Raw genomic sequence first — 15108 nt, forward strand, 5'->3', positions numbered from 1 at the left:
ATATTGAACATAAGCATGAATGATGTGGATTGAGAAAAACTACATTTTTTGTGCTATGAATGGGTTAATGTTTTTGCAGCCATAAAGCTTAAGGTAGACAGAGGGATATAGTTAGAAAGCAAAGTGGTTTCTATTTCATGGGAAGATACTGTTAAGACAAAGTGTACGTTGTTGACCAATCTGCACTTAAAAATAATATTTCTGAACAATATATGCTTTGATTCTCTGTAATCTGCAGGGGGAAGAACACTGAGTTTTTCTGGCTTACCTGATACAGCCAATGTAACAGAAAATTCTCCAGCTGGTACTGTGGTGTATACTTTCAGTGTTGATTTAACCCCAAATGTTTCATTGGCAATCGGATATCCTAAAATAATAAACTCAAACCCACTCACACAAGCTTTTGAGATCAACCCTAGATCTACAATTGCGTACCAGGTAAATGTTTGCTTAGTCTCAAAATCTTGCCCGTCAGATTCTGGTGGTGGAGGATACTGTTATAACAACAATAACTTTTTTCCTTTAATAATAAAATGTTGAATCTAATATCTCAGTTAAACCAGTGCAAAGTAGTAAAGGTAAAGGGTAAAGGGACCCCTGAACATTAGGTCCAGTCGTGGCCGACTCTGGGGTTGCGGCGCTCATCTCGCTTTATTGGCTGAGGGAGCCGGCGCACAGCTTCTGGGTCATGTGGCCAGCATGACTAAGCCGCTTCTGGCAAACCAGAGCAGCGCACGGAAATGCTGTTTACCTTCCCGCTGGAGCGGTACCTATTTATCTACTTGCACTCTGATGTGCTTTTGAACTGCTAGGTTGGCAGGAGCTGGGACCGAGCAACGGGAGCTCACCCCGTCGCAGGGATTCGAACCGCCGACCTTCTGATCGGCAAGTCCTAGGCTCTGTGGTTTAACCCACAGCGCCACCTGCGTCCCAGTGCAAAGTAAATATATTTCTCTATAAACATAAAATGTAAGGCTGTCATCCCACAGCCCTCATTAGAGGATTTGTAATGCCACATCACCATCCTGATTTTGCATGAAGTCGGTGTGGAGGAAGGGAGAAAAAGAGAAGGCAGGTTGCACAACACCAGTGGCCCTGGCAGAGGTGGGTTTAGGGCAGTGGAGCCAGTTCCCCCACAAGGGGCACCTTCCCCTCTCCTTCTCAAAGCCTAGTAAGCATTGGGTTTTGGGTAGAACATGTGAGGGCTCTGACAGGGTTCTAGGGTCTTCTTCTAGGGTCGAGAGCCAGTGTGGTGTAGTGGTTAAGAGCGATAGACTCGTAATCTGGGGAACCGGGTTCGCGTCTCCGCTCCTCCGCATGAGTGTTTGTTGTGGGGGAGGAAGGGAAAAGGAGAATGTTAGCTGCTTTGAGACTCCTTCGGGTAGTGATAAAGCAGGATATCAAATCCAAACTCTTCTTCTTCTTCTTCTTCCTGCCTCCTTCTCAAAGCTTGACACCTCCCTTACCCAGCTTTGGGAAAGGCACCTTGAGGGCTGTGGGGGTGGGGCGTCCATTTCTGGCCTCACATAGAGCGCCATGTTACCAAGGTCTGCTGCTGATGGGAGCAAGAAGGGAGACACACTGACAGGGTGGAATTGGTAATTTTAAACAATGGCAAAAGTTTGCAGAGCAGGGATGACGGGAGCAGAGGGGGAAATGGTGGTTTTAAAAGGTGGCAGAAATTTTAGTAAACCAAGTACTTATTCCATAAAAGAAAACCCTCATGAAAGCGGAAACATTGTGGAGTTTGATAAAAGGAAACATTCTTTTTATATGCTCTAATTTTGTACTTTAAGGGAGATTTAAACACATAACTGTAGATCTGGGTCAAGTTAGATGCAATCAGTGCCCAGTAAAATAAGTGTAAAAAGTTAGTAATGACTTGACCTGTGGTCTAGTGGTTAGACAGTGTCAATCACTCGGTTGTGAAGCTCACTAGTCACTAGTCACTAGTCACTAGTCACTAGTCACCACCTCTCAGCCTAAGCTATCCCACATAGATGAAGTGAGGGAGGACTATATAAGTTATCTTGAGCTTTTTGGAGGAAAGAAGGGATATAAATGTATCAAATAATCTTTGGCGATCACTCATAGCCGAGTAAGATTGTCTTCCATAAACATGGTTTTAACAGTGGAGGCAGTGGCGTAGCGTGGGGGGTGCCAGGGGTGCCGGCCGCACCGGGCGCAACATCTGGGGGGGCGCGAGTCCAGAGGGCCCAGCCGCGTCGTGCCCTCGGCCCGCCCCTATTGTCAGAGCAGCCGGCCAGCCTCCGCCTGCTCCTACCTTGCCCACCCGAGGACTGCGGCAGCGCCCGCCCCCGTGGCCACCTACCCCCGCCTCGCCCATTGGCTTGCCTCCCTCGGCCCCGCCTCTCTCCGATGGCCGCGGGGGTGTCCTGCTCGGCGCCGGCGCCTTTTTTCAGGAGGTAGGGAGGCTGGACGGGGAGGTGGGGTCGGAAGCGGGCAGAGAAGGAGGGGAGCTCGTAGCCAAAAGGGCTGCGCCGGCCGGCAAAGGGCCGGGGAAAGTTTGGAGAGGAGAAACGCACCGTCATGATTTCCCGGTGGAAGCGGCAGGATTAGGGATGGCGAAGCGAAATTACACATGAATTTCGCTGGGTGAGAGCTTCGGGGATCGATCGGCGGAAATGGGAATCAATTGGAATATGAGAAAGAGAGAGAGGGACCATCATTCATAGGCATAGATTTGTAGGGTTAGGGGGCGCAAATTACTTGCTTTGCCCCGGGTTAGGGGGCGCAAATTACTTGCCTTGCCCCGGGTGCTGACAACCCACGCTACGCCACTGAGTGGAGGCCAATTCTGGATCCACACGTCCTTCCACAATGGGGACATAGGTTTCTGGGCGGGAGCTTATTATGGTAAGGGTTTGTCAAGCATGCCTTCCTCTTAGCATGTTTCTCCCTTTTGCCCTGAGTTTGAGTGTCTTCAAAGCCCATGACACCTTTGGTAAAGGCTGTTCTCCAATTGGAGCACTCGCAGGCCAGTGTTTCCCAGTTGTCGGTGTTTATACTACGTTTTTAAAGATTTGCCTTGAGAGAGTCTTTAAACCTCTTTTGTTGACCACCAGCATTACACTTTCCATTTTTATATCAAATAATAATTAACGTGAGAACCATCGATTTCATTAGGAACTAACTGCAACTCACTTATTCTGGGTCTAACCCAATGTTTGCTAATAATTACTCATTTTTATTTTAGGTTGTTACCACTGGAAACCCTGTTCCAGATTATGAAGCTATGCCACATCGATTTGAATTGCAGATCCTTGTTTATGACAAAGCTGGGGCAAATGACCTACAAATACTGACAATCCAAGTGCTTGATATATCTGAACCTCCAATGTTTCTAGGCAATCTGAAATATCAAAGTAAGCCATTTGCTTGAAATAAAAAGAGTGTTTACTACACTACTGATAGCTCAGGTCCACTGGAAGAAGACTTCGCCTACACCTGAAAAACGTTACTATTAGACTTGTAATAGTAAAAATCTCCCCTGCCTTCACCCCCATAATGTTTCCACTGATCTGGTGGCCCCCCTCTTCATTCTGTTGAATGGGGCCTTGGACATCTGCCCCAAAGTCCCAGTCTGAAGGCACCACTAGGTTTGCATCTGCCTTGTGACTGGAAGGGAGCACACCTGCAGGCAGTGATTCATGGGCATTGCTGACCCAAGGCATTTTGCTGCCCTAGACGAAGGACGCCACCTTGACTTCCTTGGAGGAAAGATGATATATAAATGAAATAATGATTTTAAAACACCATCTCTCCATTCTATGTGCAGAAGCTGATTGGATTGGCAATTGGATGCTATTTCAATGCTGATAGTAACAGGATAGCACATCTGATGGCTGCCGCCAGGTTTCAGAGGGCTGGGGGGAGGCGTCCAAACAGGCCATGCATCTCACACAGCTCTATCCTCCTAAAGATGGGGTGGTCAGAGGCTCAGGGGGAACAGCCAGTGGGTTCACAGTGCTGGCCCCCCAGCATCTCCTGCTGGATGTGGTCTGGGCCAGCTCACACATGGCTGAAGCAGCCACCTTGATTGGCAGAATCCTACGGGGTGCCCGTCCCCCACCATCACTGGGGTTCGCACGCCAGTGACTTCTTCCAGTGAGATCTCACAAGTTCTCATGAGATCTCACCAGAAGCCAACTGCAAAATGCTGCAAAATAATTGCCAAACCTTGCCACTGGTTTGGAGTGAATTAGACAATGTTGGGTTCTTGGGTGATACCAATGACCCCTGTTTTGAATATCATTTACTTAGTTTTTTTGGGGGGTGCTTCAAAATGTGGGATTTTCACTGTAAAGCTTTGGCACAGGTTTTTTGGGGGGGTCCCAAATGTTGGGGTTTGTGGTTAATGAAGGGCAGCACCTTCCTGTTTTGCCTCAGGCAGTGAAACAGTAAGGGCCACCGCTGAAGGTAGTCATTTCATTCTGCCTAATGGTAGTGCTGGTCCTGTTCATGGAAATACACTTCTCTCTGAAGGCAAGCAAGGGATCTCCACATTGGGAGTTTTTCACCTGCTTTCACACAGTCCAAAACCATGTGGTTTGAACATTTGGAGTAGGTGAGGTGCCATGCCAACTGTACCCACTTCCAACTTCCACAGATTCTGTATGTATGGAACCTGTGTACAGGGGTGTTGCAAGGGGTGGAGTGGGGATGCAGTCTGCCCCAGGTGTCATGCCTGGGGGGGAGGGGTGACTAAATCCCCCCGGGCGGATCGGTTTGGCGGTGCTCACACCCTCAGCAAGCAGATTTTCCTGATTGTTGTGAAAATCCACCTGCTGATCACGCAAATATACCCAGCGGGCGGCACTGGCCGCAGGGGATGTACCCCACAGCAGGCAATGCTCGCATCCCCGGCAGCCAGCGCCACGCACTGGGCATATTCGCATGATTGATGGGCAGCGCTGGCACCCCCAGGAGGATTGGCGTGTCCGCATGGGCGGATTGCCCCGCCCCCGGGTGCACATCATGTTTGCCACTCCAGGTGCCCAAGCGGCTTCCTACGCCACTGCCTGTGTACATTTGCATGTATGGTCTTACTCTGAATTAATCATTGGGTAGAAACAGCATACAAATATATGCATACACTACAAACTTAAGGAATGCTCTCCCTGCTTAAATACGGGAGGCCCCATCTGGCACTCCCTTGATGTCTGTCCTGAGTCTTCTGTTTTAATGGGATTGTTTTAGTGCACATTTTAATTATGGAAGTTTATATTTTAGTCTTTTAAGGGAAATGTTTTATTTTGTATTTTAATTATGGAGATTTATATTTTAGTGTTTGTGTAATTGGTTTTTATGCTTGCAAACTGCTTAGAAGGCTATTTTTTGCATTAAGCAGTAAATAAATTAATTATTTTGCATTGCTAATGACCATGTAAAAAGTGAAAGAGAGAGCAAGTAAGATCTCCCTCTTCCTCGTCCTCCTCCTCCACGCATCCAGCCTACATGGTTTTGCCCAGCATGCCAGCATTAAGCCAACAGTTTGATTGGAAGTTAGGTAATGTCTGAACAGTGAATCAAGCAGATGCATCAGACCACATCCTTTCAGTGAGCACTTCAGGCACACAAGAATAGTCTATTGTCATTTGCTCAGTTGGTTAGAGCATGGAGCTGATAATGCCAAGGCTGCAGGTTCCATCCCCGCTGCATATTCCTGCATTGCAGGGGGTCAGACTAGATGATCCTCAAAGGGTCCCTTCCGACTCTACAAACCTAGACTCTAGGACTTATGCTTTAAATTAATTGGGGGTTTTTAATGTTATGTTCTTGTTAGAACCTCCCTCCAGTTCTGCTGATGCTTACTAGAGACTGGTGGCATTTATGTAACATTTGGAACACTGGAAAATATCAGAACGAGCACATAGTACAAGAGTTTCTTTTACACTTACATGCTTCTGTTTTCTCTCTCAGCTGGAGGTGCAATAAACCAATGCTTACTTCTGAGTAAACATGCATAGGCTTCAGGGCCAGCATAAAAGCACATTGGTGGACCCTCAAGCATGGCACTGCTGATTGGTCCCGGGCCAGAGCCAACCTGACCTGCATTGCTGCCACCCACCGTTGTGCCACTGCCATTGTACTGTGCTGCTACCTCCACAAATCACCCCCCTACATTTCTCAGTAAGCATTGGGCGGCAACAGCTCATGAAGATGGGAGCCAGTCTGACACTTGGCCATTCTACGGCATCTTACTCATCAAGCACTGCATTTTGAGCAATCTATGTAGAGCATTATATTTTAGGCTATCTAAGGTTGCAACTGGTCACCATAGATCAGAGAGGTGTGTCAGATCAGCTCCCATTCCAGAGTGCTGCTACCAGCCAGGGATATGTCCAAGGAAGATGGGTGACTAGTGGTCCCAGTATGCAGCAGCACCAAGTAGGACGTCCCAATGTGACGGTTGGCAGCTGCAATACTGCACAGGAGTCCTGGTCAGGGTGGAAAGGGTAGTGATGATGGGCCCTTCTAAGCCCCAGGTGCCCAACCATGATAGCCCTTGAAATCTGGGCCCTGATAGGATGGTTCTTGTTAAGTTGTGGGCGAACATATCAGACGACACAGCGATTCTTCCAAAGCAGCTCTTTATTTGTAAGCTGGAAGAGAACTGAACTGAGGAGCTCAGTCAGCCTGCTTATATAGAGCTCCACTAGAATGCAACAGTAACCATTTTCTGTAACTAGCCAATCACTGAACGTCACTTTCGATCCTTCATTTGCATAACTATCTACAGTATCCCCCTGCTGGCCCAGGGTGAGAACTTCAGTACATAACAGTTCTGTTAGTGATCCTTCACATGAATGAACTCTGCAAGGAGGGTGCAATTTTTGAGTATAGCTTCACATCCAGTGTCCTTTACACTGCATCTTAAAGCTGCATTTCCATAAACGCTTAACAGACTTCTTAAATGAAGCAGCAAGCTTTGCAAGCATTTTAAAAGCCCTTTATTGTGTTACATCTGAAAGATACACAGGGTATTATATAGGCATCAAGTCATAATGTGTTCAGGCCTACTTACCTATATGCTTGCATAATATCTTCATAACCTCTTTAATTTAATGCACATTCTACTTTCATCTCCACAGCTGTTATGATCTACCAATTTGAAGGAGCACCAAGTGGAAACATATACCAAATTAATGTAACCACTCCTGTAAAGGTAAGTCAATGTGAGTTTAATTTTAGAAAATTATGTTCTAGGAAATACAACAGTTAAAACTCTTCTCAACTGAATTCCGTAATCAGTAATGATCAAAAGCCACACAGCATATCTGAAACTTATTGCACTGAAGCATTGAAGTCTTTGACATTGATTGACTGTGTTACTGTGATGACAAGCTGGGTGGAGGAACAACATTAAAAGCGACAATGGTCATAGTCCAGCTTTGGTGAGTAGGAATAGTTTTCAGTTTGACAGGGATTAAGATATCACACAGAAAACTAGATTGAGTAAAAAAAAAAAGGCTCATTTTTTCAGATGTGTCCACATTACTGTGCAAATACCTTATAATTTTCCTCTTGATAGTAGCTGGAATATTTCCAGGTGTTGGGAAGTAACGACGTCTTCTTTTTAAAAAAGATTGTTAAATTAATTTTATAAAGTGTATTTTATAATGAGAAAAATTATAACAAAAGATGACAATTAAAAGAGGAAAAGCGAACCATAAAATAGATACGTAGAACAAGTAAGGAAAATAACTTATGAGCTGATATGCTTGGGTATAGTCTATAGTGCATTGCTCTGACTGGGGGGGGGGGGATAATGACCCATAATAATAGGCTTTTAAGGAGATAAACTGACTCTGATACACTTAAGTCTATCTGGTTTCCATTTTTGTAAACACCTGCAGAAGAACCTCCAGAAGAAATTTCAGAATTGATTTATGTGGCATGCAATGGAAGGTGAGAGTGGGAATTTCTGTTGCACAAATGGAAATCCTTGCATTGATGAAACAAATTGGTTGGATCCTGCCCATTGTCTTAGTTCAGCCAAGATGTTGTCAGTGTTTTCTGACTTCCCAGGATCCAGACAGAGAGACATAATTGCCCTCAAGAATACCATTAAGGCCTGCTTAAACTATGATAGGGTTGCCATATTTCAAACAGTGACAATCAGGACAGAAAAGTTATTAAGCTTTTTTGGCAAAGTTGTTGAGCTATTTTTATGAAAAATTGGCAAAAACAGCACAGCCGACATGGGCTGCCATACATCCGGATTCTCCCTGGACATTTTTCCGATTTCCGCACAGACACTGGATTCCGGATATGTTCGGGAAATCCTGGCTGTATGGCAACCCTAAACTATTAGTCAGTTTCTTGACCTAAGTTTGTTTCTACTCCATACCTTACCTAAGTAACACAACTAAGAATGAGTTTTTGCAGGTCACACAACTGTATATTAGTACCACATGCTTCTTTGCTTTGTTGTTGTTTAGTCATGTCCGACTCTTCGTGACCCCATGGACCAGAGCACGCCAGGCACTCCTGTCTTCCACTGCCTCCCGCAGTTTGGTCAGACTCATGTTTGTAGCCTCGAGAACACTGTCCAACCATCTCGTCCTCTGTCGTCCCCTTCTCCTTGTGCCCTCTATCTTTCCCAACATCAGGGTCTTTTCCAGGGAGTCTTCTCTTCTCATGAGGTGGCCAAAGTATTGGAGTCTCAGCTTCAGGATCTGCCCTTCCAGTTGATTTTCTTAAGGAAATCAACCCATTCAGGGCTGATTTCCTTAAGAATGGATAGGTTTGATCTTCTTGCAGTCCATGGGACTCTCAAGAGTCTCCTCCAGCACCATAATTCAAAAGCATCAATTCTTTGGCGATCAGCCTTCTTTATGGTCCAGCTCTCACTTCCATATATCACTACTGGGAAAACCATAGCTTTAACTATACGGACCTTTGTTGGCAAGGTGATGTCTCTGCTTGCCGTGGTGAAGGGGCTTGAATAACCCAGAGAAGCTATGAACTATGCCATGCAGGGCACCCAAGATGGACAGGTCATAGTGGAGAGTTTTGACCAATCGTCACCCAGCTGGAGCAGGAACCGGCAAGCCACTCCAGTATCCCTGCCAAGAAAACTCCATGGACAAAGACAACAGGCTTCTTTGCTTACCTCTTTACAAAGGATGTTTTTTGGTGCTCCTTGGAATTCTTAGCGCATCAGCTTCTTTCCCTACCCATCTCATGAGGGTTTGATGTTATTGTTTCTGTCTTGGAAGCAGGAGTTGTCCCACGTGGGATTGTGTGAAGTTGATATTGGTTGTGGGTTTTTTTACTATACAGTTCTGAGTATTTATTTTAATAATTTATATATGGCTTAATGCAACAGTTTTTATGTGGTGTACAGTATGTGCGAAGATAAGATGTTGCGCATGTGAAAAATAATTAGGGTTAAAATAGAACGAAGGTGATGACATAACGCAGTAGGACAAAGGCAGAGATTAGGTATAACCTGGTGAGACTGTCCAGGCTAATTGCTGGAGGAATTATGGCTCTGAAACATTTCCTGTAAAGAAAACAGGGAGTGAATTACCAAATGGAGCACAATTTACTAGCCATCTGCATCTCTCTCATTCATACTGCACAACAAAGCAGTACTGTGATCTCCCAATTTGTGTCATTTATTTCAGTATTCCATGACCCCAGCATCACCATTCTTCTCTGTTTCTGGAACTGGAACCATTTCTTCCTTGAAGGTATTTGATTATGAGAAAGATCCACATAGGTGAGTACGCATTATGTAGGTAGTCCCTAAATGAGCACCTAACTTGGCTTTTTTAATCGATGATTGTTAGCAGAGAAGAGATCTGTCGTATGGAACCCACAAAGTGACATTTTGGGTGTTTTGGTTTTACAGCTATATGTTAAACATTACGGCAACAGACCACCTTGGTCGGAATACCAGTGGGACTCTGATAGTCACTATCATAAACAAGAATGATGAACAACCTTATTTTACCATGTAAGTGAAAAATTTTAGGTGTATCAAAACAGTGTGTTTTGGCTTTATAAGTGGATGGCAACTCACACAAACCACTCCAGGCATAGCTGGGATAGATGAGTCTAAGCTCTGTCCTGCCTGTGATCACCTCATTACCACCAGCACCACCACCACATTCAGCCACCATCAGAAGGAGCTCTACCTATGTACATCTGTACATACATAGAACTCCTTTTGATATCCACTGAAAGTGTGAACGGTTGGAGTGAGGTGGTGGGTGGATGTGACTAGATGCCCTCTGCTCCTTCTGTGAATTCTTTCAATACAGAGGAGGCATCTGGAACTGTCCCCTTTTGGTGTTAATGATCCATACATTTTGGATGGTTCCAACACAGTGATTAACAAATTTGAGTTTTCTGCTCAATATTTGGCAGGTTATTTCAGTTCAGCATGTCAGGGTCAAACAGATTCAAGACTGAATATTCCAGATATTATTATTATTATTATTATTATTATTATTATTATTCATTTGTTGTTGTTGTTACTTTAAAGCAGCTGTGAGGCATTCTTATTTTTATCAGAAAAGTGACACCCAATTCTGTACAGTGGTACCTCGGATTACATATGCTTCAGGTTACATACGTTTCAGGTTACAGACTCTACTAACCCAGAAATATTACCTCGGGTTAAGAACTTTGCTTCAGGATGAGAACAGAAATCATGCGGCAGCGGCAAGGCGGCAGTGGGAGGCCCCATTAGCTAAAGTGGTGCTTCAGGTTAAGAACAGTTTCAGGTTAAGAACGGACCTCCGGAACGAATTAAGTACGTAACCAGAGGTACCACTGTATTTGTGTTTACATATATTGACAATGATTAGCATGTGGGACGCATGCTAGACAGTGATTTTCACCAAATAATTTTTTTTGTCTAGTCACAATACTAGGACATATGGGATAGTGCTATGGGTGTGTCATCTCGTGTGGCACAAAAGTTACTTTGAGGTGTAAACCCCCTCCACCAGTTCATAAATGCAGCCTGGGAGTGGGCTTCTCATGTTAAAGTGTGCCATGGCACCCTGGGGTGCCTTGAATGATGGCCAGAGGTGCCGCAGGCAACCCTGGCTTCTGTCCCTCTTTCCGTCTCTCCTTCCTCTGATGCCCTCTTGCGTCTCTGCCTCCCAAAGGCTTGCACAGCCTTTTGTTGCAGCAGCCCTGGCTACAAGCTCCACAAGTGAATGGTGCCCCAAGGGCTGGCCAGGGAGTGCTTCCCAAGTCCCTATGGGGCAGTGTGAAGGGGGCACCTATCTTTGGGGTGGGGTTGGGGTACAGCTCAGAGACCAAGGGCAGCAGTGGCAGCTGCCCTGAGGACTCCCAAGGAGAGGGAAGAAGAGACGAGGCTGAGGGAACACTCTACAGCAGGGGTCAGCAAACTTTTTCAGCAGGGGACCAGTCCACTGTCCCTCAGAGCTTGTGGGGGGCCAGACTATATTTTTTTGGAGGGGATGAATGAATTCCTATGCCCCACAAATAACCCAGATGCATTTAAATAAAAGCACACATTCTACTCATGTAAAAACACCAGGCAGGCCCCACAAATAACCCAGGCAAGCATTTTTTTAAAAAGGACACATTCTACTCATGTAAAAACACGCTGATTCCAGGACCGTCCGCAGGCCGGATTGGTCCGGATCCGGCCCCTGGGCCTTAATTTGCCTACGCATGCTCTACAAGGAAGGGTGTTTGAGAAAGGGTGAGAGGCTGCCAGCTCTGCCGGCAAGGGGTGACAGAACTGGGCTCCTGAGCCCCACAGGGGTGACGCAGAAAGAATGCAGTTGGTCAAGGGGGTCGTGGATGAAAAAATGTTGAAAACCTCTGTATTAAAGCATATTGCTACAAACAGAAGAAGACGCCTTCACCCTGGTATGGCTCCCCTTTATCACATACACAGCCCAACAAGACAATGACAACAATCCACCAACAGCATACAAATCAATATGGCTAACCTGATCCAAAACACACACACACCCCCACTCACACACGAAAACAAAGATCACCACAGCCAATCACAAGCAAACAATCACACCCTAGGCCAACCCCAACCTCTCTCACCACCAAAGGAACACAAGTGAACAGCACAAGCAACGCTGACACCAAACTCTACATACATTAAACATAATAGAAACACCGCCACCCAACCCCACCCCCATCCATCTTCCCTCTCTCCACCCCCTTTCTTTTTTCTTTCTTTTTTCTTCTCCCCCTAATGCCTCAACAAATGAAACGGATTTGTAAAAATGTTACATGGGGGGGAAAAAAATACGAGGCATTACACTTCTGTAAAACAAGAAAATCCTAAATAAAATATTTTTAAAAAAATTAAAGCATATTGCTCAAAAAGGATGCTTTGGGCCAGAGAGAATTCTGCTGCATCTCAAAGGAGACAACCTTCCAGTTATAGGTTGTACGATATGGGGTAGTACAGGCTTTTTTTAGATATGCAAACGTCAGACACATAAACTTATTTTGGGATGCCATGTATGTAAAATTTAAGGTGCTCATGCAGTTGCTTGACAGACAAGGATCTGTGGGCTAGGAATATTTATATTTAAGTGTCATTTAATGAAAGCTTTTTTACCCAATTTTTCAACTGAAAAGCTCCCAGAGTAGCGTACAAAGTTCATTGAGAATACAGTAATAAGGTATTGGGAACTTCAAGTTTGTGGTTCCCATAAAACTATATTTGTTGAATAAGTTGATCTTAATAAATGCATCACTAAAGAGTATGTTGAGAATAATAAGCTCTTGGTGGGAGAGGAAACATACACACCACAACGGATAGCCTAAGTGTTTTATTTTGCTACCATGTAGAAAAGCTACTACATGCATCTCAAAATTTTATGCTCAGAGTACGTGTAGGCATCTTGGCCAGACTACAGGAACAGAGAATAATAACACAGACAGCTATTAATAATAATAATAATAATAATAATAATAATAATAATAATAATTAATAATAATAATTTGTATGCCGCCCTTCATCTATGGATCTCAGGGCAGTTCAAAACATAAAAAACCTGTGAGTAAGAGAAAAGTAAATAAATAAATGCAGACCCTCACATTAAAATTGGGGTTAAAAGTGAGTCCTGGTACTAGAAAATCGAGATTTTATTCATTTATCATACTTTTTGTCTAAGGCACTCAAGGTAGTGGTCATGAATCTTCACAACAACTCTGAGGTAGGTTAGGCTGAGAAATAATGACTGGCTCGAGGTCCCCTAATGAAGTTCACACTGGTCACATTGAAGAGACAATAATCTAGAGTCTAGATATTTTTAGCCCAAGATGCCAGTTCTCTTTTATATAAGGAAGAGATGCTCAAACACACACATTTGTGGCTTCATTTTCTACAACAGGAAACAAAGAGCTTTCAGTGTTCTAGAAGAAAGTCTACCAGGAAACATGGTTGCCAATGTAACAGCTAAGGATCCGGATGATGAGGAAGGTGTTAGTAGTCTTCGCTTCAGCATCAATAATCCTGGAGGGATTCCTTATTTGTCCATAGATACAGGTCAGCATTTCATTTTACAGATTCCTGAAGGATTTGGAATGGCAAGAAACATTGTGGGCTACAGAAAGCAAGTTCAACGAGTAAATGTTGAAGGAACTGAGCTTGCTTGGCCCAGAGAAGAGAAGGCAAGAGGAGGGTCATGATATCACCTTTCAAATATCTGAAGGGCTGGCATGAAGTGAAGTAAAGGGACCCCTGACCATTAGGTCCAGTCGTGAGCGACTCTGGGGTTGCGCACTCATCTCGCTCTATAGGCCGAGGGAGCCGGCGTACAGCTTCCGGGTCATGTGGCCAGCATGACTAAGCTGCTTCTGGCGAACCAGAGCAGCACACGGAAACGCCGTTTACCTATTTATCTACTTGCACTTTGACATGCTTTCAAACTGCTAGGTTGGCAGGGACCGAGCAACGGGAGCTCACCCCGTCGTGGGGATTCGAACCGCCGACCTTCTGATCGGCAAGTCCTAGGCTCTGTGGTTTAACCCACAGCACCACCCGCGTCCCAAGGGCTGGCATAGAAGGGGGCAAAGACATGCTCTCTCTGCTGCATCAAGGGGCAGGAAATATCTAATGGGCTTACATTACAGGAGACAGTAAGGGGTTTGCTTGAACCTTGGCAGAAATGTCTTAATAGAAAGAGGAGTTTGGCAATGGAACCTGTTACCTAGAGAGGTGGTGGTGGGCTGTCTCTCTTTAGAGGTCATCAGGCAAAGGCTGGCAGCCAACAATTGAGGAAACTCTGGTTTTGGCTTTCCTACCACCTAGCTTGGGCTAGGTGACCCATGAAACTCTCTCCAGCTCTCTATGATTTTGTTCTACTTGCTTCTCTACAGTTTGGAGGTAACAAAAAAACCCCTGTGGTTTATCATTAAGGGAACAAGTCACAGTGAACTTTGGCTTCACATGGTCAGTGCCCCGTTCCTCCCTTGCTGCAATTAGGCTTTTTTTAAAATTAAAAAAATCCCAACCTTCTATTGGAAGCAATAGAAATTTCCCCCCCAAGTCAATTTGCCATTCATTGGGTATTTTTCGGTGTGGGGACGGAGATAATCGTAGCCGTGGGGTGGAGGGAACTCTCCCCTCCCTGTGTTCATTGACCTCCTGCACCGAAACCCTAAATGCAATTAATTTAAGGGGGAAAGCTGCTATTTAGTTTCTATTGATCTCTCCCACCGACTGAATCAAGTGCTGCTGATTCTAGAATGTCTCACAGCTCAGAAAAACTGGGAGTGCATAACTCTATATTTAGAGTGAGAGAGTAGAGTTGGGGTATTGTATTGTATTGATCTTTATTACGGCCATTGGCCCATCACACGACAGTTTCCCATACCAACATAATGTACTTAAGCCTCCAAATTTAAAACCGCCAAGACTTACAAAAAACAGACAAGAACCAAAGCAAAACAAAAACAAAAGACCAACATCATACATTACAGTAAATTTGTAACATAAACATCGCCCTCTACTCATAAATTAGTAGAAGACATCAATGGTGAAATCACCTAATTACATCCTAAAACATAAATCATAGTTTAAAGAGATTATCTGAGCCGCACAGGAGTCCGTTTCTCTTC

At 44.8% G+C, this 15108-nt stretch overlaps 1 protein-coding gene across 1 annotated transcript in view; it reads left to right on the top strand.

Moving 5' to 3' along the window:
- Positions 1-237: 237 nt before the first annotated feature.
- Positions 238-15108, top strand: part of CDHR3 (cadherin related family member 3) — a gene marked incomplete at its 5' end in the record, with an annotated part of 28906 nt that continues 14035 nt past the window's right edge. Inside the window, 6 exons of the mRNA XM_053405915.1 lie at positions 238-438; positions 3218-3386; positions 7116-7189; positions 9657-9751; positions 9884-9988; positions 13380-13534. Coding sequence (XP_053261890.1) covers positions 238-438; positions 3218-3386; positions 7116-7189; positions 9657-9751; positions 9884-9988; positions 13380-13534 — 799 coding nt within the window. The remainder of the gene's footprint in view (positions 439-3217; positions 3387-7115; positions 7190-9656; positions 9752-9883; positions 9989-13379; positions 13535-15108) is intronic.

The sequence above is a fragment of the Podarcis raffonei genome, chromosome 10 (assembly GCF_027172205.1).
Source record: "Podarcis raffonei isolate rPodRaf1 chromosome 10, rPodRaf1.pri, whole genome shotgun sequence".
Taxonomy (NCBI): domain Eukaryota; kingdom Metazoa; phylum Chordata; class Lepidosauria; order Squamata; family Lacertidae; genus Podarcis; species Podarcis raffonei.